The sequence below is a fragment of the Anomalospiza imberbis genome, chromosome 20 (assembly GCF_031753505.1).
Source record: "Anomalospiza imberbis isolate Cuckoo-Finch-1a 21T00152 chromosome 20, ASM3175350v1, whole genome shotgun sequence".
Taxonomy (NCBI): Eukaryota; Metazoa; Chordata; class Aves; order Passeriformes; family Viduidae; genus Anomalospiza; species Anomalospiza imberbis.
The window spans coordinates 8365819-8393122 of NC_089700.1; the positions used below are offsets into that span (position 1 = coordinate 8365819).

The 27304-nt window shown below is 43.0% G+C and overlaps 2 protein-coding genes across 2 annotated transcripts in view; one reads left to right on the top strand and one right to left on the bottom strand.

The window, feature by feature from the left end:
* The first annotated feature begins 73 nt into the window (after positions 1 to 73).
* On the top strand, positions 74 to 3330 carry LOC137485519 (pinopsin). The gene is made up of 5 exons (XM_068210044.1): positions 74 to 849; positions 1434 to 1616; positions 2048 to 2193; positions 2391 to 2630; positions 3060 to 3330. Exons 1-5 carry the CDS (start codon positions 510 to 512, stop codon positions 3195 to 3197), a joined length of 1047 nt encoding a protein of 348 aa, XP_068066145.1. The 5' UTR covers positions 74 to 509; the 3' UTR covers positions 3198 to 3330.
* A 2887-nt stretch (positions 3331 to 6217) lies between these two features.
* Positions 6218 to 27304, bottom strand: part of TEX14 (testis expressed 14, intercellular bridge forming factor) — a 34554-nt gene continuing 13467 nt past the window's right edge. Inside the window, exons 8-31 of the mRNA XM_068210626.1 lie at positions 26529 to 26652; positions 24975 to 25153; positions 24392 to 24543; positions 23485 to 23675; positions 23144 to 23297; positions 21865 to 22817; positions 21109 to 21212; positions 20029 to 20108; positions 19192 to 19464; positions 18505 to 18605; positions 18100 to 18213; positions 17656 to 17746; positions 16837 to 16927; positions 15482 to 15544; positions 14340 to 14464; positions 13468 to 13658; positions 11245 to 11296; positions 10674 to 10745; positions 9887 to 9964; positions 8214 to 8331; positions 7957 to 8052; positions 7206 to 7315; positions 6727 to 6787; positions 6218 to 6546 (exon numbers count right to left, since the gene is read on the bottom strand). Of these exons, the coding sequence (XP_068066727.1) occupies positions 6510 to 6546; positions 6727 to 6787; positions 7206 to 7315; positions 7957 to 8052; positions 8214 to 8331; positions 9887 to 9964; positions 10674 to 10745; positions 11245 to 11296; positions 13468 to 13658; positions 14340 to 14464; positions 15482 to 15544; positions 16837 to 16927; positions 17656 to 17746; positions 18100 to 18213; positions 18505 to 18605; positions 19192 to 19464; positions 20029 to 20108; positions 21109 to 21212; positions 21865 to 22817; positions 23144 to 23297; positions 23485 to 23675; positions 24392 to 24543; positions 24975 to 25153; positions 26529 to 26652 (3610 nt within the window). The 3' untranslated portion in view covers positions 6218 to 6509. The remainder of the gene's footprint in view (positions 6547 to 6726; positions 6788 to 7205; positions 7316 to 7956; positions 8053 to 8213; positions 8332 to 9886; positions 9965 to 10673; positions 10746 to 11244; positions 11297 to 13467; positions 13659 to 14339; positions 14465 to 15481; positions 15545 to 16836; positions 16928 to 17655; positions 17747 to 18099; positions 18214 to 18504; positions 18606 to 19191; positions 19465 to 20028; positions 20109 to 21108; positions 21213 to 21864; positions 22818 to 23143; positions 23298 to 23484; positions 23676 to 24391; positions 24544 to 24974; positions 25154 to 26528; positions 26653 to 27304) is intronic.

A 27304-nucleotide genomic window follows, 5' to 3' on the forward strand; every position in this document is an offset into this window, starting at 1 on the left:
TCCAGTCCAATATAGCATAAATACTATATATGTACTTATAAGTATTTATAAATATATATATATGGAGATATATATATATATGGAAAGAGAAAATACATATATATGGCCTAATTAAGTATATATATTGCATGTATATTCATATTTATTTATGTTTAATATGTATTCAGTAGCCTTGAAGCCCAGCAAACCCAGGGCACAGGGAATGATGTCCAGATTCAGGTGCCAAGGCTGGGCTCACAGGAAAATCCACCTGGAAAGCACAAAGAAAAAAATATTTACTCAATTAAATGATGCTCTGTTCAGCCATCAGATTTTTGTTTAAGTCACTCTTTATCCCCTCGGGAATAAAGAGCTGATTATAAAAAGCAGGAGGGAGGACAAACCCTTCAGATTAAAATAAAGCTTAAGGTATTTGAAAGCCAAGCTGCTCTGGGGCACGTCAGCCCCTCCAGCTCTATAAAGAGGCTCTGCTTTTGGGGGAGCTCACCTGCCCCAGGTGCTGCTGCTCCATGGACAGCACCCAGGAGCCTCCAAACAGCAGCACCCCGGGGCCTTTCGATGGCCCCCAGTGGCCCCACCAGGCCCCCCGGGCCATGTACCTGGTGGTGGCCGTGCTCATGGGGCTCGTGGTGGCCTCGGCCTCGGTGCTCAACGGCCTGGTCATAGTGGTGTCCATCAGGCACAGGAGGCTGCGCTCGCCCCTGAACTACATCCTGGTGAACCTGGCCGTGGCCAACCTGCTGGTGACGCTCTGCGGCAGCTCCGTCAGCCTCTCCAACAACATCAGCGGCTTCTTCGTGTTTGGGGAGCGGCTCTGCCAGCTGGAGGGCTTCATGGTGTCCCTGACAGGTAAGGAGATAATTCCAGACCTGCTGTGCTGATGCTTTTGGGTTTAGCAGAAGGGATTTGGAGATGTTTCATCTCCTAAAGTCAACACTTTCCCGTTGTGGAACTCGTGTCGTTCAGCTCTTGGTTAGCACAGGGAAGGGTTGGGGAGATGGTTGGCTGTGCCAGGTCACCACATGTCCAGTCTCGGTCTTGAAAGAGTGAGAAATGCCAGACGTTGTTTGGGATGCATTTCATGGGTGGTGGCTGCTGTGCCAGCACACCTGGGGCTGGCTGTGCACCAGGGACTGGAAATTGCACGAAACCTCTCCTTGAGGACGCTCCGTTGTTGTAACCATGAGGCATCACAGCCACCCATGGCAAACTTAATTTCTAAGGGCCAAATATCACAGTTGTCCCTGCTGTGAGAGAAGCAGTGCCAAAATCAGTTTTTAATGGCCAAATTCCACAGCTGTCCCTGATGTAAGAAAAAAAACATCCGACTTCTCGTTTAGATAATATTTACTTGAACTAAATCATCATCTACCACATCCCAGCACAGGCAGCAGAACCTGTTCCTGAGACACAACCCCTGCTGTCCCCCCCAGGCATCGTGGGGCTGTGGTCCCTGGCCATCCTGGCCTTGGAGAGGTACTTGGTGGTCTGCAGACCCCTGGGAGACTTTCGGTTCCAGCACCGACACGCTGCCAGTGGCTGTGCCTTCACCTGGGGCTGGTCCCTGCTCTGGACAACCCCACCACTCCTGGGCTGGAGCAGCTACGTGCCTGAAGGTAGGGGAGATGTGCATCAGACTCCACTGTGTTGTCTTCTTGCATCTTGTTTTCAAGCCTGGGGTAGCTGGAGAGTGTCTGGGATGGAGTCTAAAGGGTTAATCTCTCCTGTTAATACCTCCTGCTTGCTCAGCCAACGATCCTCTCCTGGAGGCTGTTCTTTGGAAGTTCCCCACCACAGGACACTCTGTTGGAGCTAGGAGCTGCTCTGGCTGCACACACCCAGCCCAAACCCTCTCTTGTAGGGGCCTGGCACAACGGCACAACAAATCAGAGAGCATCTGGCCAGCCCAAACCCCCCAGTGGCTGATCTCCAGCCCCTTGGGGATGGACACATGAGGTGCTCGGGTGGCATAGCTGTTTTGGAGCCCATCCTTGAGCCCTTATCCGAGCCCTAACTGCTTTAGGCTCATTCCCAACCTTTGTTCCAGGCCTGAGAACCTCCTGCGGGCCCAACTGGTACACGGGCGGCAGCAACAACAGCAGCTACATCCTGGCCTTGTTTGTCACCTGCTTTGTGATGCCCCTCAGCCTGATCCTCTTCTCCTACACCAACCTGCTGCTGACCCTGCGGGCGGTAAGTGCGCCCAGCTCCGGCGAGCCCGCGCTGCTCCGCTCCCAAAGCGTCTCGGTCGGGACGGAGAGCCTCAGGGCAGGTTTTGGGGACAGCCAGGGGAGCTGGCTCCTCCTGGCACTGCCATCAGGGCTCTCAAGGGATGGGATGCTGTTCCAAGCTGCTGACAGGCATCTCCCTCTCTCCCAAACTCCCCGCAGGCCGCGGCGCAGCAGCAGGAGTCGGACACGACGCAGCAGGCGGAGCGGGAGGTGACGCGCATGGTGGTGGCCATGGTGGTGGCCTTCCTCACCTGCTGGCTGCCCTACACCACTTTTGCACTGGTGGTGGCCACCAACAAGGACATTGTCATCCAGCCAGCCCTGGCATCCCTGCCCTCCTACTTCTCCAAGACGGCCACAGTTTACAACCCCATCATCTACGTCTTCATGAACAAACAGGTGAGAGAAAGCTCCAAAAAAACCAACCAACAAACCAAGCTGGGGAACAGCTGGACAGGCTCAAAAATCCTGGAGGAACCATCTGTCCTATCTAGAAGTGTGGTCACAGGCTCGGGGTTGCTGTGTAAGCAGTAAGGATTTGGGGAATAAGATGGAAAGGGAGGGAGCAGCCTGCGAGCCCGAACAAGAGCTCATTTTCTGCTTCCATGGTTTTATGGGGTCAGGCAACTTAATGTTGGCTCACAAGCTGCTCGTTGAAGGCACAAAGCAAACAGAATGAAACTTTTATTGTCCATAAACCACAAAGAGTTGGGCTGGGAATAGACAGAGATCTTTCCCAAAATATAACCAGCATCCAAGCTGCCGAGTCGCCAGGTGATGCCGGATTTCTGCTGTCACAAATAACCTGTCCCTTCCTTCCCTGCCCAGTTCCAGAGCTGCCTGCTGGGAATGCTGTGCTGTGGTTACCACCCCCGGGGGATGGGGAAAACCTCTCCAGCTGCCTCCAGTCCCCAGGTCGCTGCAGAGGGGCTGAGGAACAAGGTGACACCATCGCACCCCGTGTGACAGCTGCCACGTCCTGCCTGCACCGGTGCCAGCTCCAGGATCTGCCTGTGCCACCTGCAGCAGCACAGAGGGGCTCGGGTTGGAGCTGATGGGGGGGTTCTCAGAAGTTGGAGAGGTCCCCAACAACAAAAAAAAGACATCTCAGTGTCTTCTTGCAGGTGAGGAGCCATCCCATCATGGGAGAAACTGCAGATTTTAAATCAGTCCCTCTCCTAAGGAACCCCCTCCCTCCCAGCCCCTCATGAAGTTGAGGGAGATGCTGTAAATCTGGCATAAATCCAGCAGGAATGTTTAAGACCCAACTGTGTTAATAAACACTGATAAATACTGAGCAGTTCATCTGTTTTATTGGCTGATAGAAGGTTTGACAGAAAACACATCCCCTCCTGCCACCAGAGCTGGCACATCCCTCGTGGTAAGTGCCACAAACATCGCTACAGACAGCCAGGAATAAAAACAGACACAAAGTTAATTTTCTTTTTTTAGAGTTAAGGCAATAAGGGAAGGTCTGAATCCACTGATTTCCCAGCAAGGGTGAAAACACAAGTGGTAACAGGCCCCAAGGCATAGCAGAGGCCCACCAGCAGCAAACAAAAGATGCCAAAGCCTGTAAGGATGAAATAAAAGATAAAAAACCTCCACAGGCTCCACAGCTTCACACCTCATCTTAAATCTCCAATCCCACTGTTTATCTACCCCAGCTGCAATCACACTTCTGTTTTTTGGAGGCAGATTCTGCCATTCAGGAGCCCAGGAAAGGCTTCTGAAGGTGATATTGAAGACAAGCAAGTCGATGAATCTGGGTTTCACCCAATTCCTCTAGCTCTAAAAAAGCCTGCCTGCCTTCAGAGTTGTTTAATGGATTTCTGATCCTGAACCCTTGAATTGCTTTCAGAATGAGGTGATCCACAGCCAGGCACCCCAGCAATCTGCACTGCCATGGAGGATGATGAGATTTGGGAGACTGAGGGTTTGGGGTTCTTTTTTTCCCCACCATCTGAGATTCTCTGCTTCAAACCAAAAATAAAACAAAAATCCCTAAACCAGCCCAGTACAAAGGAAGGAAACACGTTGGAGCAACGTGGGCTAGTGGAAGGTAGCAGAGGGGTGGAATTATATAATAGTTATGGTATTTTCCAACCCAAACTGTTCCATGACTGCATGACCTGGTGTGGGGGACAGGACACCCATCCCCATCCCTGTCTCAGCCTCCCTCTCTCCTGCTGTGCAGAACAGCTCAGCTCACAGGACTCTGAGAGGAATTAGAACAGCTCAGTATCACTGTTTTAATTTAATTAATTGGGCTTTCATTCTCTGGGAAGCTGAAAAGCAGCATTAGATGGGCCCTCTGATCTCCCCTGCTGTCTTGCACTGGTCCTTGTTTAATTGTTCCTGTTAATCACAGCTTTTGTGCCCATGTTTTATGTTATCAGGATGATTTACATCCATGCTAAACTTAAATCTGGGAAAGTACAAGCAGCTGAGAAACTGAAATGTCTGTTGTGTTCTGGCCCCGATAAGGAGATCAGACGGGCTATGGGGCTACTTGAAAGGCCCTCCACCAACAGAAATAAAAATTCTCCACATTAAGATTAAAAAAGGATAGGGAAACGATTCACAGTCTGCTCACCATTTGGTCCCACAGATAAAATAGAACAAGAAATGCAGGAGGCTGAGATTTCACATGTTGTTATCCATCCAGTGATGGATAATTCTGTGCATGTGAAAACACTCCTGTGCTGCTCTCCACCACACTGCTGCAGCCCCACGGGCTTTGGCTACTTTTTATTTAATTGAACAAGCCTGAAACCCAACAAAAACACTGCCCAAAGTGAGAGGGAATAACCCTCAGTTATGAGTCACAAGCCACCAAGGACAGAATCACAAAATAAAAATTTGCAATTTGACTTTTTGCACTCTCTATCCCTGCTGCTGACACAGCCCCGGGGCCATGGGGAGCAGGATCTTGTTCCAGCAGCTCCTACCAGGAATAAAAACCCTTCTGCCTGGAGCACAGAAGTCCCACACAGAGAATCCAGGCTGGTACAAGCCTGGGTTAGAAAATATGAAACCTTTTTTTGGACAGAATTGTGTCACAGCCCGGGGCGAGGCCTGTGCTAGGCCTGAGGCGCTTCTGCTCCAGCTCTGTCACTGCCAGCACAGCACAAACACAAGAAAGATGTTTATTTTCTCTTGATCTTTCCTCAGAAAGCTCCCTCACCTCTGCAGCATCCTCCCTGGAGCAGCTCCCTGGTTGTATCATGGGCTGATGATGGGAAGCAGCATTAAAAACAAGTGAAAAACCCCGACAAAACACCCCCAAAAATGAACCTCCAAGCCAGAAAGAGAACCAAAGGCAGCACAATAACCTTGGAAACTTTTATTAATGTTGTTAAACCAAATTAACAGGTGCAGAATTGGAGCGTTTCCTTGCAAAAGCATCAATGAAGATGCAAAACTTGACAAAACCAGCTCAAAGCCCAGGGAACAGGACAATCTTCACTCCTGCACCTTGAACAGTATTTATCACAAGAAGGTGTTAAATATGAAATTGCTGTGCCTGCCCATCAAAATTCTCATCCAAAACCCATTTCTATCCAGAGATCTTGGGGTTTTTTTTGGACGAGGCCTACCAAAAATGTGGTTCAATTAAACACCAAGTATCTTCATAACAACCACATTTTTTTCACATTCTTGTCTGATGCTGGCAGGGAACATACTGCTGCACTTGCAATCTCTGGAGAACACTGCCTTTTCCTCATTAGCTTTTTGCACAGCAATTAATCCCTTTAATCAGTCAAATCAGTTCAACACTAGATCACAAAAGCACTAAGTAAAGCGAAAACAAGAAATTACCTTGTTAAATTTAATGAGCAAGGAAAAACAGACACTACATGGGCTGTAACACTCCAGCATGGAAACATTTCAGTGCCTGAGCAGCACCAGCAGCCCACAGAATTACAATCATTTTGTCTTTAATCTGAAAACTGCATAATGCAACAGAGCAAGGAATTCTTTGGCTTATGAAAATGTGCACGTGCAGAATAAAAAGCAGTTTCATAAGGATGTGACAGTAAAAAAACAGCTCACTTCTGCACACTGACACTGCCTGGGCATGCAACAATGGCATCAAACCAGTACAAACCATATCAGAACACAGAGCATTAGATTTTCTTCTGAACTTGCTGCTGCTGTTAATGAAGTCTGAGCTTTACAGGTGTTTATGTGGCCAAAAAGGGCTGTAATTCACAGACTAAACACTGTGCAAGCAGCAGCAAGCAGGTGATTTGTAGAACTTATTCACTCTGTGTTTTAATCATGGAGAGAGCTCTCATCCAAAACAATTATCCTGCAGGGGACAAAAAAAAAAAGGGAGTAAAAAAAGGTTAGGAAGCTGTTTTTTCTAATATAAAGTACAAGACAAAGGGAATGGGATTTCATAGTGCTTCTTTTTCATGGAAAACAGGAATGCAGCTCATGCCACAAATAAATTTCTACCACAATTCCAGTTCAATTCACAGAGTCTCACCTGAAGGATGGAGCTGGAGCCAGCTGCTGCTGGGAGTGGGATTTCTGATCCTTGATCTCATCTAAAAAACAGGGAAATTCAGCTCAGAACATGAAAGCCACACAGAGACAGCAAGTGAATTAAGAGCTACAGGTTCCTCTGCTTGATTCATTCAGCCACACTTGGAATCAGAACCCAGTCCCAGCTCTGCTGCTCCTGGTGCATCACCCAGGACCCTTGTGGTGATCAGAAAATCAGAAACCAATCCTGATTTCCATCCCTGAAGCCCAATCCCAGCTCAGCTGTGGAGCTCTGACAGAAAACAGGGGCACAGCTGCTAATGCTGTAACAATTTGTCATTGTAAGGCAATAACAAGCACAGTGATGTCACCCCCAGGCTTCTACATTTTAAAATTACCATCAGTATTTCCAAAAGTAACCAGAGATTTGGGACATTTCAAACTTTGGGGGCATCCAGCAGCTCTACAGAGAAAGGGCACCTGCTGAAGTCTCTGCACAGCTTCCTGGTGCTCTGCCTCCAGCCCAGGCTCCTCTCTCTTCTACTCCATTCTTCCTTCCAGCATCTTCTGGATCCTGCAGGCTGGCAGCCCTTGAATGACAGAGTTTTGTCATTTTGTCATCGCTCTTTTTTTTTTAACAGGAAGAAACAAAATTCTGATGCCAAACATGAGAATGTCTCGAGTTGCTTTGTGAGAGAGAAGTTAGGGACCACTTATGAGCACTCACTGTGGAGTTGTTCAGAGTTACTGGGCTCTGATCTTTAGTTCTATGAGGAAAAACAGTTATTTGGGATGTGAATATTTTCCTTAAAATGATGTTTAAATTACTTCTGCCACGTTCTTCAAATTTCCAAATATACTGCCATGAAAGCACAACCATTTTCACAAACTCTTCTTTATAAAGAGCTTTCATGACTCTGTTCTCTTAATGCACATTTTCTCTGTCTCAAAAAATTCCCCCATTCTGTCAAATTATCTCTGATTTCTGTGACGACCAAGCACTGCCTTCCAGGGCTGTTGAAGTATTTGCTTTCCACCTACAGAAGTTGTATTAACAAAACATTCTTTTCCCTCTCAATTTAGTAGGAGAGTTCACATTCATGTCTCCAGGCAAGTTCCCTGACACTCCACTCCCTAAGGAGTCACAGCCCATCTTCTGAAAAGTCCTCCACAGATCTGTACACAGCACACAAAATAAACCCTTGAACACAAATATAAATTATCAGCTCACCCAAGAGTGTGTCCCTGAGGTTGTTCTTGGATCTCCTCATCTCCAGGAACTGCATGGAGCATTCTTTCCAAAATATCATCGAGGCTGGAGTGAGCCCTGTTAAATAAAAGATTCCAAAGTGATGGTGACAAGGTTCATGCTGCAAATTTCCAAACAAAACATTTGGTATTTAAAGTTTTCTGTCAACAATGAACCTTGTTAAAATTCTAAGTCTTTGTAACTCAGAGCCAAGCATGCCTTCCCATCCTTTTTCATACCTTTCTGTATCCTCTGCTAGATAAAATGACTCCTTAGTCCATGAACTCTGATTTGTCTTCTCACTTCTCTCAGATTCTTTTCCTGACTCTCTGTTTTCCATTTGAACTTGATCAAGAGCTATTCACACAAACAGCCAGATTTTAGTATCAAAGGAAGATAAATAAAGACATTAAAATGTTGTTTTCTCTGCTGCACTTGGGCAATTTCCAGTTGCCCACTTCTCAGTCACTCTTTCCTCAGTCAGGCCTGATTTTCTACCAGATGAACAAATTCCCATTATCTGCAGTCAAAGGTGGCCAGCAGCAAGGCCCAGATAAATATTTCACTCCAACACATTTCCAGATTCACAGGACTCCACATTTTGTTTCCCACTGAAATGAAAAATGCATGTCGAAATTAATCTTTAATCTTTCCCCTTCCAATCCCAGATATGGGAGAGAAATCCAAGGGAAACCTGAGGATGACAGTTTGGTTTGCCTATTTATCAAAATCCAGTGGTTTCCCCTCAAAGACTTACCAGTAAGTTCTGCTCCCCACAGAAATCAGGGTTAGGGTTGGGCTTAGGGTTGAGAAAGACCCTACAGCTCCAGGAACACTGGGGCTGGGAAGAGCACCCTGTGGTGAATTTTCTGATCTGGAAATTCATGGTGGTGGGGTTAAACTTAGCTTTGGGCTAATGGGGAATATTTCAGCCCCTTCTGCTGGGCTGTGATAAGCAGGAAGCAGGAGGCTGCCACAGAAAATGGGAGTCTGAAATAGCTGTGCTTTATGCAAATACAAGAAAACCACAGAGACTGAGCAGCCAGCAATAGCCTGCTGCAGTCCTCTCCCCCTAAAAACAAGAAGCTCCAACGAACTTCCATCCCTCAGGAAAAGATTTAACAAAGCTGTAGGATAACCAAACATGTGCCAGCATCATTCTCAAGTGACTGTGTTATTTAGCTTTTTACAGACTTAACTCATGTTCTGCCTTTTTTTTTTTCCTTGCCTTTTTTTGTCTGCTTCTTTTTTTTTTTTTTTAACTGCTGCTCACTTTGTGACTCACTGGAGGGAAAAAAAAAGCACAGCCTATAAACATTTAGGTTTTCTGCTCCTCTGACACGACTTGTTGTACATCTAAAAATGATTCCCACTTAGCACCATTTGCATTTGCAGCAGCACAAAGATTCACCACTCTGCTGTCTTTGTAACAGAGCAGGAAATACAATATTCATTACCCCACTGGAAGCTATTTTCTTCCTCTCTGAAATCAGAGGCATTATTTCATGCTGGAGAATTAGGAACATTAACAGGTAGGGTGCACTGGCCACTTTCTGAACTGAATCACCCTCCCAGAATGGAAACTTCAATGGATTTGACATCACCTGCCCACCACCTCTGCTCCTGTGGCTGTTGCCACCTGTGTTGGAACACAGCACAAGCTACAGTCGAATAATAAAAGCAGAAAATGAATTCTCCTGGTTAGACCTGCAAACCTCCCACAGCAGCTCCCCGTGGACTTTGGAGGGAACACACAGGGAAAGGCAGCAAACACTGGTGGGGGCACCAAGCTAAAAATTGCAGCTTATTGTTACAGCTGAAAACACAGTGACGAGGACTCAGAGGCAGTTTGCAGCGAGGCAAAAGGAATTTTCTATTTTTAATCTCTACTTTGGGACTGTTAGCAACCAACCATTCACTTGCACTCCAGAGTCTTGCAATCCTATCCCTTCCAAGTCTGGAGTGATGGAATCTTGCTGCTTTAAGTGTTCTGTTAAAAACAGCATTATTTCCATATTGATCTAGGTTGACTACACACTAAAGTACCATATAACTTTATCCACCCAACCCTAGAGGAAAACCTGCACGTGATTTATAATTGTTTTATATATTACCCTACACACTGCCCCTGCCATCACTGATGATGCCAATCCCCACAGGTTCTTGTTTTGGTGAATGAGTCAGGATGGACATTTTAATTACCCCAATGTCTGGTGTTGATTTAGGAAGAGTTTAATGATGGATAAGCAAAGAAAACTCTTCTCCAACACCCTCCCAGTGAAAACCACACAGAGTTTTTACACTTTCTGACTGGAGATGTGTGTGAACAAAAGAAGAAATGTAAATCACTGAGCTCTGCACAGACACCTGGGGGGTGCAGCTGCCTCCTCTAAGGGGAACACAAATTGCTCCAGGACACCTTTGAAAAATTCAGTGTACACCAAATTCCTCTCTGTGTTAAACTCCACCTGCACTCAGTGTGCTGTCAGCAGCAGCAAGGAAACCACTCAGAGAAATGCAGAGGCTTCAAGAACTGCCAGTTATTTAAGCTGTTGATCATTTAAGCTCTTGATCTTCCTAATAATTGACTGCAACTAATTTGGAAGCTCCAATGTATTTTGGCAGTGAATGGTTTGGGAGAAATCCTGACTGAGCACAGCTGGAAAGCCTCCCACAGTTTGGGGTGAAGTGCCTCTTACCAATTTCATCCAGCAGCTCTTGGGCTGGTGGAGGCAGCTCATCAGTGGAGGGGGGAGATGCCTCTGAGAGTGCTGAGACAGAGGAAAAAATATTCTAGTTAATTAGCAGTGATTAATCCTTAATAACTGTGACATAAGCTTACACTCTGATAGCATCTTGCTTACATATTTCATTTAACACCCTGCACGAGCCTGGCTCATTCATATTTTATCAAATGTCCCTAAATAATTCCATAATGGAAAAATAATTTTGAGCCAGACTTGCACGTTCACCTCTCAATGCTGTATCAGAAATCTGAGGCCAGTAATATTTACACCTCAAACAGAGGTTGATTTAGAGGTCAGAGTTCTTAGTCTGCAGGTGCAAACACAAAATCCATAACCAAATTAGCACCAGCAGTACATGGTTGTGTGCTTAGTTATGTATCCCTCTAAAAACAGACAACCAGGAGCAAGAAAAGGTGGAGAAAAAAAGGAAAAAATAATTATTAGACTGCTGAATTTCCTTTCAAATCCATCTCTCTGTTTACTGAACCATTTATTTTGGCTGGGGCTGGGATAAAAGACTTACCAGGTGCCTGCCTGGTGCTCCTCAGGGATGAAGCAACTGGTGGCAACCCAACCTGTGTGAGATCAAACAGAATTAAATACAAGAAGGTAAACTGAAAAACTGCTGATCTTCAATCCTCCCCTTCAACATCCTAAATCCAAAATGAGGTAGAACCTTCAATTAAAGCCTGAGCTGACCATTAAATTTTAACCTAAGCATTTCAATCAAGCCAGAATATGAAAATAGAGTAAGACTGATGTGTCAAAAATTTTGCTTAGATTGCTGTACAGCCATATTTTAGCTGTGAGATACCATCAGCTACATAATCTTTATTTCAACACTCTGAACAGACAATTGGATGGGAATTTTGTGACTGGAAAGTTCCAAGATTTCTTCAGTTCCCATTCTCTGCTTGGGATCTTTCACTATTAAAGCCAGGCACATTTGTTCATCACAAGAGCCCCCCCCAAAATTAAGAATTTGTAACCAGAGGCAAATCCCCACTGCCCTCAAAGTGGCACTATACACTTAATTCTAGAATAAGATTTTGGACAAGAAGCGACAGCATCAGCAGGGCCACTCAGGGCAACTCTGCCCTGTAAATGAATTTAATGAATTCCAAGTGTTCTGGCGCTGGAGCAGCACGACACCGACCTGCCTGTGTCAGGTCAGCTACACAATGAGCACTCGCTGCTGCCGTGCCTGAGCAAACTCTGATTCCAGCTCTGAACCACAACCCCAGCAGTGGAAATAATAAGAAAGGTGAAAAGGCAACTGTTTTATATAAATCTGCCTGCAAAGACAATTTGAGATAATGCTGAGGCTCAGGAACACCTTCAGCACCAAAAGGATCAGTGGAAATCGCTGCGTGACCTTGGAAACTCAGCACTCCAGAGAGAGGGGTTTTGACAGAACAAGGCTGACGAGATTGGGCACATTTAATGTGCAGAAAAAGGACAAACCCCTGATCAAAGGGCTCATTCAGCCCACATTTCGTTGAGTCCATTCTGGATTCCGGCTGGAATCCGGTCTCGGTTTTCCATTTTGCCAAGTCCATTCTGGACTCTGGCTGGAATCCGGTCCAGGTTTTCCCTTTTGCCGAGTCCATTCCGGACGCTGGCCAAAATCTGGTCCGGGTTTTCCCTTTTGCCGGATCCATTCCTCACTCCATCTGAAATCCGGTCTGGGTTGTCCCTTTTGCCAAATCTATTCCAGACTCCGGCTGAATTCCAGTCTGGGTTTTCCATTTTTCTGAATCCATTCCAGATTCCATCTGAAATCTGGTCTGGGTTTTCCATTTTGCCAAATCCATTCCGGACTCCGGCGCTGAATTCCAGTCTGGGTTTTCCATTTTGCCGAATCCATTCCAGACTCCATCTGAAATCCGGTCTGGGTTTTCCATTTTGCCGAATCCATTCCGGACTCTGGCTAAATTCCCATCCTGGTTTTCCATTTTTTCCGAATCCATTCCAGACTCCATCTGAAATCCGGTCTGGGTTTTCCATTTTGCTGAATCCATTCCAGATTCCATCTGAAATCTGGTCTGGGTTTTCCATTTTGCCAAATCCATTCCGGACTCCGGCTGAATTCCAGTCTGGGTTTTCCATTTTGCCGAATCCATTCCAGACTCCATCTGAAATCCGGTCTGGGTTTTCCATTTTGCCGAATCCATTCCGGACTCTGGCTAAATTCCGGTCCTGGTTTTCCATTTTGCCGAATCCATTCCGGACTCTGGCTAAATTCCCATCCTGGTTTTCCATTTTTTCCGAATCCATTCCAGACTCCATCTGAAATCCGGTCTGGGTTTTCCATTTTGCCGAATCCATTCCGGACTCTGGCCAAATTCCGGTCGGGGTTTTCCCTTTTGCCGAGTCCTTCGGAATCCAAGATTCCAAAGGCTGGAGGTGGGAATTCCCTTCAGCCAGGGAGGGATGCAGGGCAGGGAAGGGCCCCTTGGAGAGGCCAACATGCACCAGCAAGAGGAACCCAGACCTTTGTGAAAGGTTTTGAAAATCAATCGGGACTTTAGCCGCTCCATCAACAAAGCCACCATTCCAAAAGACTCACAAAGACCTACAAGCATTCCTCTACTTGCATTTCTTTTTAATAAAAGTACTGTTAAAAATATTTTCAATGAACGTTAAAAGAATATTTATTCATTTATTTATATATAATTTATATATAATTTATATTTTAAAAATAATATTTAATATTACTCCTGGCCTAAGTTGTTTTCTGACTTACAGGCTCTTTCAGTGCAAATGGGCAAACTCTTGGAGCCACCACTGGAATTTCCATGCTCCTCTCCCCTTCACAGGCTGTGATGAAAGTCTTGAACGCGGTGGAGGAGGTCTCTTGAGAGCCACAAAAGGAAGAATCTGAAGAAAAATCACGGCACTGTTTGTATTTCTCAAAGGCCAATGGAAATTTTTCCTCTAGAATTAAAAAAAAACATGGGAAAAAAAAAAAGAAAAGACAGCAAAGCTGGAGAATTATTTTTGGAATTTTTGTATCTTTAGCACATTTCAACAGAAGCAGAAAAAAGCTTAAAGGGAACAGACATTTGCACAAGAAACTGTTACCCATAAAAGACCAAACTGATAGCCCAGGAGTTCCACCTCAGACAAAACTTGGCCAACTGAGAAATTCCAGCCACTGTCTTACACCAAATGATTGAAGCACAAAGCAAAATTTAATTCATTACTCTAAAGCACTCCAGCTTAACAAACGTTTATCATGTTATTTAACTTGTTATAAACATTCAATCCATCCTGAGTGCTTATCAAATTGCCTTTAAAATGCTAAAATCCACACGTATCAGTTCAAATTTAAATTACTCCATTTCTGATTTATGAAGGCTGCCAATATCTTCCAGAGACCTTTCAGGCAGTGACATTTTCAGCTGTGTCCCTGTAAATTCTCCTTTGGACAGTGAGATTCCCAACAACAGGAACAACAGCATTTCTTGTGCAAGCATTTCTGCACAGAGAAATGGAGCTTCACGATTCACCTTGGGTGATTTTTACATCCAAAAAAATCCTGGCAGAAAGGTCTGGCTGGCACAGAGAGGAGAAATCATTCCCTGTGAATCCTCTTTTTCCCCCTCCCTGCATTACCTGAGCCCAGGGGGGTGCTGGCACTGGTGGGAGCGTGGCTCAGCCGAGGTGTTTTACACTCCACACCCCTCTGGAAGTTCTGCTCACAGGGGATGCTGGACAAATCCTGAATATCTGCCACTGATCTGAATTATTGAGAGATGTTCTGACAGTTAGAATAGCCACCTCCTGCACCTGTGAATCACCAGATCCTGCTCTTCTCAGGGGCTTGAGATTTTAATTTCGTGCAGTCTTATCTAGCTCGCTGGAATGAATGGAGGGAGATGTTCCCTTTGAAACTTCCCACAGGAATCTTGGGAGGCACAAAATCACCATCCTCAGGAAAGTTGCAGAGGCAGAAAAGGTTAATTATTTGCTTCCCTTCCCTTTCCAGGATCTTTTAAATCATCCTCCTATAAAACCAGCTCCCGAAGCTGCTTCCAGAAAGGGCAGGAATTCCAAATGTGAACCAAAAGGAAGAAAAAAAAATCCCCAAAGGCAAGGGAAAACCTCAAGGGTTAACACAAATTAATGAGCCATTAATTAAGACTAAATGTAGGCCTTGGGAGCATTTAAAAGAATGATAAACTGAGACTGCTGAAGGCACTGACACAAGTGAAAAAAATGAAATCCAAATTGATCAAATTTTGGGGAGATACACCCTGGATTCCATCATCCTCAAAGGCCATGGAAAGAACAGACACCTCCTGTAAATCAGTAATTTGATGCAAATCTCCATCAGCTGTAAATACAAATTAACTTCATTAGTTGAATCACAAACATACTCTGCTATTTTTTCCCCCTGAAAATCACAGGACTATTTCTGTAATAAAATTTATTTGGCTCCACACGAACCATTTGCTCTTTAAAGTGATTTTATTTCCCTGTGCCATATGGAGAGAAGAAACGAGGAATCCTCACACTTTAATGGGAAGAAGCACACCCAGATGAACACCAAGTTAATTACTTCAGAATATGAAAATATTTCCAGCTAAGGACAACACTTTTTTACACCAATCTCACAACTTTTCACAGGAAAATAATCTCTCAAGACTCTGGGGAGTTTTCTCTTGGGCTGTCCCATCTCCCCGTCTTGCACCAACACAAAATTTTGGAGTTAATGACCAATTTGCAGAAGTTTTGCTATGAAATGTGGCTCTTACACATCTTTTTCTTGGCATTCTTCCTGTGGCTCCCACAGCGTCGCTTCTCGTGCTGCATGCAGACTGAAATGAGGGAGGAAAGGTCATGTTCACCCTCAGAAAATGATGGAAATAGAAGGATTTGGTTTCCTTTCTCTCAGGAAGTTTAAGCACTCTGACTGCAGCTCATAAACACTTTTTGCTTAAAACCTTAGAAGGTGGAGACTGGTAGGAGAAAAATGTCATTTTTAACAGATTAAGGATTTGTTAAAACTTCTAACTGACATTTGCAGCTTCAGAACAAAAGTGCAATTAATAAATTTAAGTGAAATGAAGTGAAATGAATAAAATTAGGTGAAATTAATAAAGTTAAATACAAGAAATCAAAACCTAGGAATACACACCACTCCATTGTTGCATCATCCCTTGATCTGTCTCAGATTGTGACAAGCCCACTCAAGGTCAAAGAGGAGATGTTGCTCAGAGACCAACATCCCCTCTGTCCAGCTGCCAAAAGTGAAGGGAGCAACCAAAACCATTCTTTTTTTATCCCAAAGCCAAGTGATTTCCACTGCTGGTGCCTCCCTTTGGCCCAGGAAACTCAGCTCCTGGGTGGGGAGGAGCCCTGACAGTCACAGCCAACTTCTGCCCATGCTGACAAAAAATGAACAGGAAAATATAAAATATAAAATATAACATAATATAAAATATAAAATAATATAAAATCTTAAAATAAAAATAAAATATAAAACATTTAAAAATAAAATATAAAAATAAAATATATAAAATATATAAAATATATAAAATATATAAAATATATAAAATATAAAATAAACAGGACAAAAAACCCTCCTGTTTTTCAGAGGAGCCAGCCAAACCTCCAGGATTTCAGAGACTGCCAAAGCTGATGTTACCCCCAGGCAAGATCCAGTGAACATTCCTGCCCTGGGCTGATCCCATGGGACTGGGAAAGGCAGGATCTTCATGGCACTTCAGCTCCACAACCAAAATTAAAGCAGATGACTGAAGCTTTAATTTGAATTATCTTTGCTCTGTTTCAGGCTGTGGTTTATCAGTGGAAAAGAAATTGTGATATGGACATGGCTTTTTTTTTTTTCTTTTTTTCCTATTTTAGCTCCCTCATTAAGGCAAAAAAAAAAAAAACCCACCAAACTCTGCAAATGACGAAACCCCTTGAGACCTGTGAAAATCCCTTTTTGTATTTTCTTAGCAAGGAGCTGAGCTATGTAGATAATCATTAAAAACCACCACTGGCATCTTATTTGAATATTAGCTATATAAGGAGAATTAATGAAGAGAGCACACTTTAAAAGCTAATTTATGCCTGAAGGAACAATGAAAATGAGTTTTTCTACCTGGCTCCAGGCATTTGGCTCAGCTGATTCACTCCCAGCTTGTTACTGCCACAGCTCTGTGGTGTTGTGCTGCAGAATAGTATTTTTCCTCCTGAATACAAATAACAAATGTTCCCTGTTACTGCCTTTTGCAAGCACAAAAGAAAACAACCCAACTCATTGAACAGGAAATTGTGACTTTATTAATTTTTTTTCTTTTTTTTTTTTTTGTCTAAGTTCTTATGACCTTTGTTGTTATCAAGAGACAAATGTGTTTTAAAGATGCATTTTCATAAACATGGCACAGCTGCCAGACAGGCACTGAGGCACTGGGGAATCTCACAACATTTACAAATTTGAGCTAAAAGAGACAACAGAGGAAGGAAACAATGATTCTTCCATTATTCTGCACACGCACTCTGACAGCTCTCACTGTTTTTAAGCCCAAGATCCTCCCAGCAATGAGAATATTAATGTGTAAATACAACTCTAATTCAGTTTCCAGCACCACAGCAAGTTGCATAAAAAGATTAAACTTTGCCCCAGGGTAAAAATAAAAAGGTTTCAAACCAGTTTTTTTGTTTTGGCTTTTTAACTGAAACACAGCAAGGACGTGAACGCTGCATCTGAAATTATTTCAGGCACTGCAATGCCCCAGCCAAAATCCTAAGTGTCCTGAACTCTCCCAAAAATAATAATTTTGGAATGAGAGAAATAAGAGATCAATTGAGCCTGAAGAATGAATGTCCAGCCTTGTGACAGGAGAGCTGATGGCAAAAATCCCAATGCAACAACTCCGTGTCCCTGACTCAGAAGTGCTTCAAGGAAAAGGACATTTACCTGGAGCCTGAATTCCTGATGCTGCATCTCCAGGTAATTTCTGTAAAAATCCTGCACAAACATCTTCTGCTTTGCCTTCAGTGTTTGAGGTCTGAAAAGGGGAAAAAGAGAAATTAATTCCATTTTTGACAGAGCAGCTGCAAAGGGCAGGACAACCCCCCCAGGATGATGTTCCCAATAACGGGAGTGGAGAGAGAAACTTTTCAGGAGCTCACCAGCAAACAGCCCAGACTGGATTAGCAGTAAAATAGGAAAGTTTTGTATCTTCCAGAAATTAATGAAGATTAATTTGCTTACTCTTACCTAAATCTTTATTTGCAGGTACTATTTTGAAAGAAAAGAATAATCATGAAAAAAAATCTCTCCACATCTCTCTTCAAATCAAATGGGAGCACAATTAAACCACATGTTGCGTAACTTCTGTCCAAAAAAAGTTATTTTTACCTCTGGTTCTGACCTTTCCTCAAGAGCAGGAGGAAGGAAATAATCAGGAGTGAAGAATTCTTCAGTCACATCAGGAGGTGAATTAAGGGAACAATGTAATTCCCTTGAATGTCCCTGTGAAAGACATCATCGCCTGAGATGATCCCACTCTCCATTAATAAAAAAATACATATTTCAGCCAATAAAAACCACTGAAATTCTGAAATTCTATTTTATTGTTCACTGACTTTCAACCCACTTCCTGCTCCTTGCATTACTTTGGTGGTTTATAACACAAAATAACAAAGCAAAAAAAGAGGAAGGAGGAGGGGAATTGTTACTCAGATCAGCTCAGGATGCAACACCAGGCTAAACTTTTCCACGGATAGGCAGCTGCCACTAAATTCCCTGGATTTCTGTACATACTCTAGAGAGATTCTCAGCTTGCTGAGGAAGGACTGAACTCTTAGGAATGGATATTCCAGACTCTGCTTGCTCATCTGGTGCTGGGGACTGGCAGCTCCTCCCTAGGATGTCAGAATGGAACAAAATTATTAACTAAAAATAAAAAAAAATAGAGATGTGAAGTGAGTGATCTGAGGCACTGCTGGAATATCAATGAGAGCAGACAGTGACACTAATTGTCTGCCAGGAACACGGAGAAATAATGACATTTAAATGCTCACCTCGTTAATTAATCTAAGCAGGGGAACCTTGCCCTGTTCCTCTGTAGAGGAGCTTTTTTTCAAAAGCTTTACCCACTGAGCTGCTGCAGAAAAAGCAGCTGTGTGGTGAGACTGCAAGAAATAAAAGTGTGATAGCACTCTCAAGGCTCTGAAAGCTTTGGGTTTCTCATGCTGATAACAATAATCAGTGACGATGAAGGTCTCCAAGCTCATTCCCTCCACCTATTAACACCTAATACTCATCTTATCTCTATTTATGCCCATCAAGGAGTGACTGACTTGCTCTTAGGGCAAAGCTCTGGAAGATAAAATGGACAATTCTTGTAAAAAAAAAAACAAACCACACACAGAAGCTGAAATCTGATTGGAAATGGAAGGAGACAAAAAGAGGACAGAGCATTTTATTTATTTTATTTCTCAGCCTCACCTGTGGGAGTCCTGAGTGCAGGCTCCAGATCACTGTCCCCAGAGCTGGTTCTGTCCTCACTGCCCAGGTCCCAGGGCTCAGCAGCCTCACCTGGCTGCCACCCACACCTCTGCTGCTCCTGGCTTTTTGGGGCTCTGGCAGGGACTGGGGGGTGCTGGGGGGTTTCCTTGACACCTTCTGCTTCACTTTCAGAGATGCATTCACTGGCAGGGTAGGGACAGCTGAGCCCCAGCCGACCTGAGGCCACTCTTCTGGCCATTTGCTTGACTTCAGCTACACAAAAAGAACAAAATTAAACAAAATTACCACTTCACACCACAGGATCTGGGCCTTCAAAGCATCGCCTGTGTCTCACTGTGCCTGCAGACTTGGAAATGCTAAGGTTAGAGCTGGCAGCACCATGAAAAGAGCTAAACACTTCCTTTTATTTTAAATAAAGCTTAAAACCTGCATAAATTGTCATGGACAAGTCTCTGCAGGAACAGGTTTTGTTAGTTGGGTTCTCTATTATCCATGCCCGTGCTGCCATCCACTGGGCACTGCCATCCCTGCCCTTCCTGAATCCACACCCTGTCCAAAAGCAGGCTAGAAATCCCTTCAGCTCCAGAAACCAAACCACCTCAACGTGCCTGGGATTATTTTATGCCCAGAATGTGCAGGACACAGGATCCCACTCACTTGGGTTCCATCCAAGAACAGCCTCACAGAGCTTCAGCAATTAAGGCACAGAGACCTTTCCTTGTGTGCTGAGTTTAATGCACTGCACTGCAGCCAGATTTCTGATATTAATGCAGATTTAACACCGATTTAACACTGATTTAACACTGATTTACTCACTCCTCCATCCCGACTGCATCACCCTCCTCTTCTCACTGGTTTTTTGGCTGCAGAATTCCACCCTTGGTTTTGAATGGCACCTGCAATCAATGATTAGGAAATGCATAAATTATTTTAGAGCCTGAGCATATTGTGTCAAGTATTCCCCAGCCAGGGAAAGGCTCCAAGTTGTTTTAACATTAATTAGAGCACGTGTGCTCTCAGCCTTTTAACAACCCAGCAGAACCAGCAGATTGAGCTGCCAGGAGCTTGCAGACCACAGACTTTTTATTATTTGTTATTTTATTATTAAATTACTTTTATTATTTATTTTTATTATTATTATTTAGGTCTAGTCTAGATTAACCAGACAAGCTGTACGTTCAACTCTGCATCTCAGAGCTGTCAGCTGCCTCCGGATGCTGCAGCTCCAAAAACACACCATGGGTGATGTGGGCATTGTTTTATTGAGGTGATCACAATTTCAGACCTGGACAATGATTCTCCTACCAGAGTTCACTCCCTGACTTTCACTGACCATGAAATATTTCTGTTCTAACCTTTACCAATAGGTCTTTCTGATGCAAATGGGTCATGGATTAATTTTAAAACTGCAGCAGTTTTTCTGATTTGACCAAACACTGAAAGAAATGTCTGCCCCCCTCTTTTCCAACATGAATCTGCACAAGTTTTGCCAGGTAATTTCAATATGTGCTTTCCAATCCTGCTTAAAACCACAAAGAGATGACATTAAAAAGCGTTTCTGCTGGGAAGTGAAGGAGGCTGTGCAGAGAGGAGAACCTTTATTCACACCTTCCCTGATTGCTCTCCTTAGGCCCTGGTACAGTTTTGGACCACTGACCTCCATCCCAGAGGCATGTGAAATGATTTTTAGCAGCACTCCTTAACACAAAGTGCCCTGTCACAGCAGCTCTGCAGCTGACAATGACTCACAGCAGGCTCCTCTCTGCACAGATGGCTTTTGCCTTACTGAGGAACATTTAATGCCAGCCTTGATCCTGATGTGCCTCCTCTGACAGCGTCTCTTCTCCAGATGAACCTGTCAGAATTAACTCTTCTGTGAATAAGATCAAAACTCACCACTTCTCCTCTTCCCTTCTTGCTGCAGGATGTGGATCAGCTCCTCTCTGACACGGCGAGTTCAACTTCTTCTGGCTCCTTGCAGCCACGTGTGGGAGGAAATGCTGAAATGAGCCCATCAAGCCATGATTCAGCACGCTCCGGGCATCCTGCTAATTGCTGCCTGAGCTGGCTGTGATGTAACCTCAGAACAGGACAGCACAAACTTTATTCCCTGGGTTTTATTTTAGCTGCTCTGCTCAGGACAAAGGATGACAACTCCAGCAAAAACTCTGCCCTGGATTTAGAGCAGGTTTCATGTGCAGGCAGGCAATCAAAACATGCAGCTGCCAGGGGGATGAGTGGACCTGAATGTCTCAAGATTATCCTCACAGGAGAGATGTAATTGAATTTCTCTCTTTCTCTTTGGTCCATGTATTTAATAATTAAAGTGATCCAGAAGCCCTTCCCAATAACAGCTTAGGCCTCAACACAAACAGAAACTTTCTCCACTGGCCTTTTCCCTGAGATTCTCATCTCCACTTCAGTGCAGGATTTGGATTTTAACCCCACCCTGAGCCACTGGATCAGTATTGTCCTGGCAGGACTGGAGAGAAAGAAGAAATAATTCAACTGCACTGCTGAGCTGTCTTCATTCCTGTATATAATGCACATTTTAAAGGACAGATTCATCCCTCCTCTTGGACACCACCCATCCCTGCATCTCTTTGCCTGCTAAGGAACACAAATGATAACCAACACTGCTCAACACTTTACCTCCTGGTCTAGGCTCACTTCATCATCCAGCGCTTTGCCCACGCTGCAGCCCAGATCATGATGGGTGGTTGCAATTTTTCTCTTCCACTTCTCATTCTGAATTGCCCCTCTTTGCTTGGCTGTCTTGGGAACAGCCTGGAAGCTGTCTCTGCCTGGTGCCTGACACGTTATTGGTGGTGGAATGTAGTCCCTGGATGGTGGAGCCACAGCCTGGTGCAAAAAAATATCAACTCCAGAAAAAGCCTTCTTGGTGTTTTGGGCAGGAGCATCAGACCCATCCCAGTGTCTTCCCTGAGAACCTTCCTTAGGAAGCAGATTCATCCTGACTTCCTGGAGCAGCCTCTTCTGCTTTGCCATGGCCTTCAGCCTGTGCAGCTTCTCCTCTGTCCTGCTCAGGGAATCCCCTGCCTGCTGAAGCATGCTCTGCATGATCTTCAGGTTCAGGACGCATTTGCTGATGTGCTGCTCGCTCTGGGAGGGGCTGCTCAGCCTCCTGCCAGCATCTCTTCTCACCTGGGACAGCCCAGAGGCTTCTCTCACCCTCTCCTCTTCATCCTCCTCCTCCTCTTCCTCTTCTTCCAGCTCCTCCTCCTCCTCTCCAGTGAACCCCGTGCTGGACCCTGAGGATTCCCCTTCCTCCTCACCCTCCCACGGGCTCTGATCTTCCTTTTGCTGCCTTTCTGCATCCTTCAGAGCCTGGCCTGACCCAGGTCCTCCTTCCAGGAAGTCTTGGGGACCTTCTGGATAACTGGCCAGGATTTCATTCATTTCAAAGCTGCACAGGCTCCCATCCACATCACTCTCACTGGAGGGAGAAGCTCCTGTCTGGAGTTCAGAGGAGACTTTGAGACTTCTGTCCTGCACAGGGGGCTCTGCAGTGGCTGCTGCCTCCTGCACCACCAGAGCACTGCTCTCCCTGGGAAAAACAGAGTCCTTGGGGGCAGGAAAGCCACCTGAAAAATTCAATTTGAAACATTAAATCATTTCTCCAGAAACCCGACAGCCGTGCTGCTTTTGCACATTGAGGACAACGAGTTTTTAAAATTTAGAAATTCCACGAGCAGCATTTGACACCTCTGCTGAAAACTGAGCCTGAACAAAACAGATTTAGAGTCCCGAGTCTACATTAACAATGAAGTGGCAGCTAAAATCCAAAGCCAACTGCTTCCTGACTTCAACCTAGATCATTAAATCTGTGAGTGCTCCCACTCTAATGATTTCTGTCAGACTGTGGTGGACTGAGGAACACATGAAGGACACCTTGCTCCAAGAAACTCACCAGCCTTGCTTATCTCTTTTTCCTGGAATTCCACTGTTCTCTTCTGGAAGCTAAAAGCTGATGCCCAGCAGATGTTCACATCTGCAAGATGAGCAGATCTCTGTGCTTTGGGTATTCCACCAGGAGCGTGGCCACTTTCAGATTTAACCAAGTCCTGTAAAACAAACCAAACCAAAAGGAATAAAATACAATTGTATTTGTCAGTTCTGTGACCCTGCCTGCTCTCCTGAGGGGGTTCAGCTCCCTGAGCAGAACACTGAGTGCTGGATCACTTCCTCTAGATTTAAGCAGAATCTAAATGGACACAGCATATCCATCAGAATTAGAATGCTGGAATTCACCTTCAGGTCGTTTTTCAGGATATATTGAATATCCTGAAGCTTCATGGAGCGGTTCCTCTGTCTGGGCTCCAGCCCTGACTTGACAACATCATAATAGAGCAGGGGGAGCCTGACATCTGCTTCCAGCTGCTCCCCTGAAAGGATGAGCTGCTTAACAGCTGAGTCTTCCACACCTTTCCAGGGAAGGCTCTCTGCAAGACACAAGTACAGATTTTATGTCCCCAGCTGTACATTAATGTTAATTAGAAAAAAAAAATTACATAATTCCCTGATGTAGTACATTTTTGAAAACGTAATAAAATAAAATGTTATAAAATAAAAAAAATCAAAAATCACATTATTCCCTGTCCATTCCCTATTTTACAACTAAAACCAAGCACTGGCATCTCCTCCCTGTTTCCAACAGAGGATGCTTTCAAGGGAGCTGACAGAAATATCTAGAGGAGAGTGACACTGCAAACAACCATGCTCTGGATTCTTCATTGGGATTAATTTTCAGGGTAATTGTTTGTCCCATTTCACTGTCAGAATAGTCAAAGTGAGTGCAAAACAGACATTATCTGTAATAACAGCTACAATACATGACAATAACAGAGTAACATTAACTTATCTCTAACTTATCACAGAGATCAAAAACATAAAAGCTGCACAAGCTTGTTTTGAACACTGAAAAGACTTAATTGAATGTTTTGCTGTGCTGGTAGGAAGAAGAAAAATAAACAGCAGAAAACCACTGTATTTCTCCAATACCCACCATTCATTTCATCCCTTAGCCACACAGTTTCAAGTTTTCTGATCACATTTTACAGGAGTTCCCAATAATCTTTGTTATTGTCATTAATATTTGGGTTTTTTGCCTGGTTTATGTTTTCAGTTAAAGCATCCCAGCCCAAATCTGTGCACTCACCAGTCAGGGCCTCCTGCAGCACTGCACAGAAGCTGTAAACATCTGATTTGACTGTCCCAGGTTTCCCCAGGACTATTTCAGGGGAGCTCCAGCGGAACAGCTGGGCTGGGACAGGAATTCGGGTCAGGTCACTGTACTCTCCACTGTCCTTGCTGCAAAAGGGGAAAAAATCTGTAAATCAGGACATACAGCACACTCAACTACAAGGTTTATGTTTAGGAATTAAACACCCGAGTGTGCTACAGCTTTTAGTTTAACACATAAAGGGTTCAGGGCATGTCTGCAAACAGAAATGTGCAGTAAATGTCTGGGGAAAGGAACACCTCCTTTAATGACTTTACAACAAAAAGAACAAAAAAAAAAAAAAAAGCTGAACTTTTCCCAACAGGAGCTTTCCAAGCAACCACGGATAAAACACAGGAAGCCTGTCAAAAAAAATTTTATTTTCCAATGCGTCTAGGGGATAATTTCAGTAATAATCCACGGAGATGAAAAGAAATCCTCACTGAATTACCACCAGCCTAAGGAGACATGTTGGACCTTCCACCCCCCACCTGACAGCAACCCGGAGGAAGTTTTCCACCTCTGGATCAGGTACTCCAGGTTGCAGAGCTTGCCCTCCCCTGAGGACACAATCTGGATGGCAAAGGAGGAGAGGGAGCGGTGGATGAAGCCCCGGGAGTGCAGGAAACGCAGAGCGTCGGCGATCTGGAGCAGAACGTGCACAATGGTCTCTGTCTGCAGCACTGGGAATTCTGCACGCTGCAACAGATTATGTTATATTATATTATATTATATTAATAATATATTCATCTTATACGCGATATATTAAATTATATATATCATATTGTATACTAATTATATGTAACATATCATAATATAACACAATATAACATAGCATAATATAATATTATATAACATTATATAACATAATATACATTATTATGATATTGTAATATATATTATACTATATAATATAATATAATATAATATAATATAATATAATATAATATGTTTATATATATTATATATAATATAATATATATAATTATAATTTTATATAATATATTAATTTTATATACTATATATTACATTATAGATATATTGTATATTAATTATATATAACATAATATAATATAACACAATATAACATATCATATTTTAATATAACATAATATAAATTATTCTAATATTATAATATAATATATCATTTATATTATATTACATTAAATTACATTACATTACATTTATTGTATAATATTATATATTATATATATTGTATATTAATTATATATAACAAACATATAATAATATATTAATTATATTATATTATATTATATTATATTATATTATATTATATTATTTATGTTATACTATATTATAATATAATATATAATTTACATTATATTATACAATAATATATTACATTACATTACATTATATTATATTAATTGTATTATTATAATATATAATGAAATAATTATATAACATATATATTACTATGCATAATATTTTTATATATTATATATTTTCATATATAATATATCTATATTAAAGTATATCTATACTATTTTTTATATATATTATATATATGTATTTATAATATCTATTATATATTATATATATATTATAATAATATAATTCAATATATTTAATAAAACAACTCCAAAAGCACCCAATTTACATGGCAGGCCTCTAAACTTGAGGTGAGAGAAAGTTTTTGTTATTTCTTAGGGTTATTATTTGGTGGAGAAGGCAGCAAAGGTGAAATTTATTGGAGGAAAAAAAGGAAATTTGTTTGTTTGTTTTTTTTTTCCTCAGTGCCAAACCAGGTAACAACACCTTAAAAAGAAGAGGAAAATATCAAATGACAACAATATAACACAGATTTACATTTTTAAATAATTTATCAAATTTACATAAAAAAATAAATAATTTTAATCTATTATTTTTTAAATCTATTAAATTTTAATTTAAATTAATCAATATAAATTTTAAAAATAATTAATTTTAAAAGATGTATTAAAAAAATAGCCAGAAATTCAGACACAGACTGAGGATTTTGTCTTCTTGAGGAAAGATGTTAGTCACTAAAGTTCTGATTAATTATTATTTAAAACTGAAGCACTGCAGTTACCCTTTCATGGAGGATGCTGTAGAGAGAGCCAAAGTGAACCCTCTCGTAGACCAAACGAGTTTTCTCCAGGTCAAAGGACAGACAGACAGACATCAGCTGCAGCAAGTGAGGGTGGCGGAGCTCGCTGCAAAGGAGAGGAAAAATCAAATTTGCAAGGCAAATCTGAGCTGAGAAGGAAAGCCCTGCCCTGCTCAGCGTTTTTGTCGATATGACATCAACGCTGGGTTTTCACTGGAGTATATTTCAGTGTAAATGCATTTTTTTGAACTGAAATACTCGATTTTAACGGATCAGGAGTAGGAAGAAAATCTGTATTTCTGATCTGGGGAAGGAGTGCAACCCCAGCCTAGCACTCCTGAGAGGTAAATCCCACTCCCTCTCGGGTTCTGTGGTCAAGATGACCCCGAGATCATAAAAAGTCTTTTCCTCCCAGCCCAAGAAGAAGTCCAGATGGGTCAGTTTTGCTTCTCAAGGGTGTTCATTTTCTCTCATCTATCACATTCTTTCTCTGACCTGCTGAGCTCTGTCCAGCAAGTCAGACCGTGGCATTCTCTCTGCCCTCTGGGGCAGCGTTTACATTTTATACTGTGAGCCACGTGTGCTTTATTTACGATTAATTCCCAATACCTATCACCTGTGTTGGACAGTGTGTCTCCACTCTAAACCAAAGAAAAGTGTCACCATCACAGTGAAAGATGGAGGACAAGAAGAAGGCGAAAAAGGACAAGAAATGCCCAAATTCCTCCATCTTGCCTCCTGAACCCCACTCTAAAAAC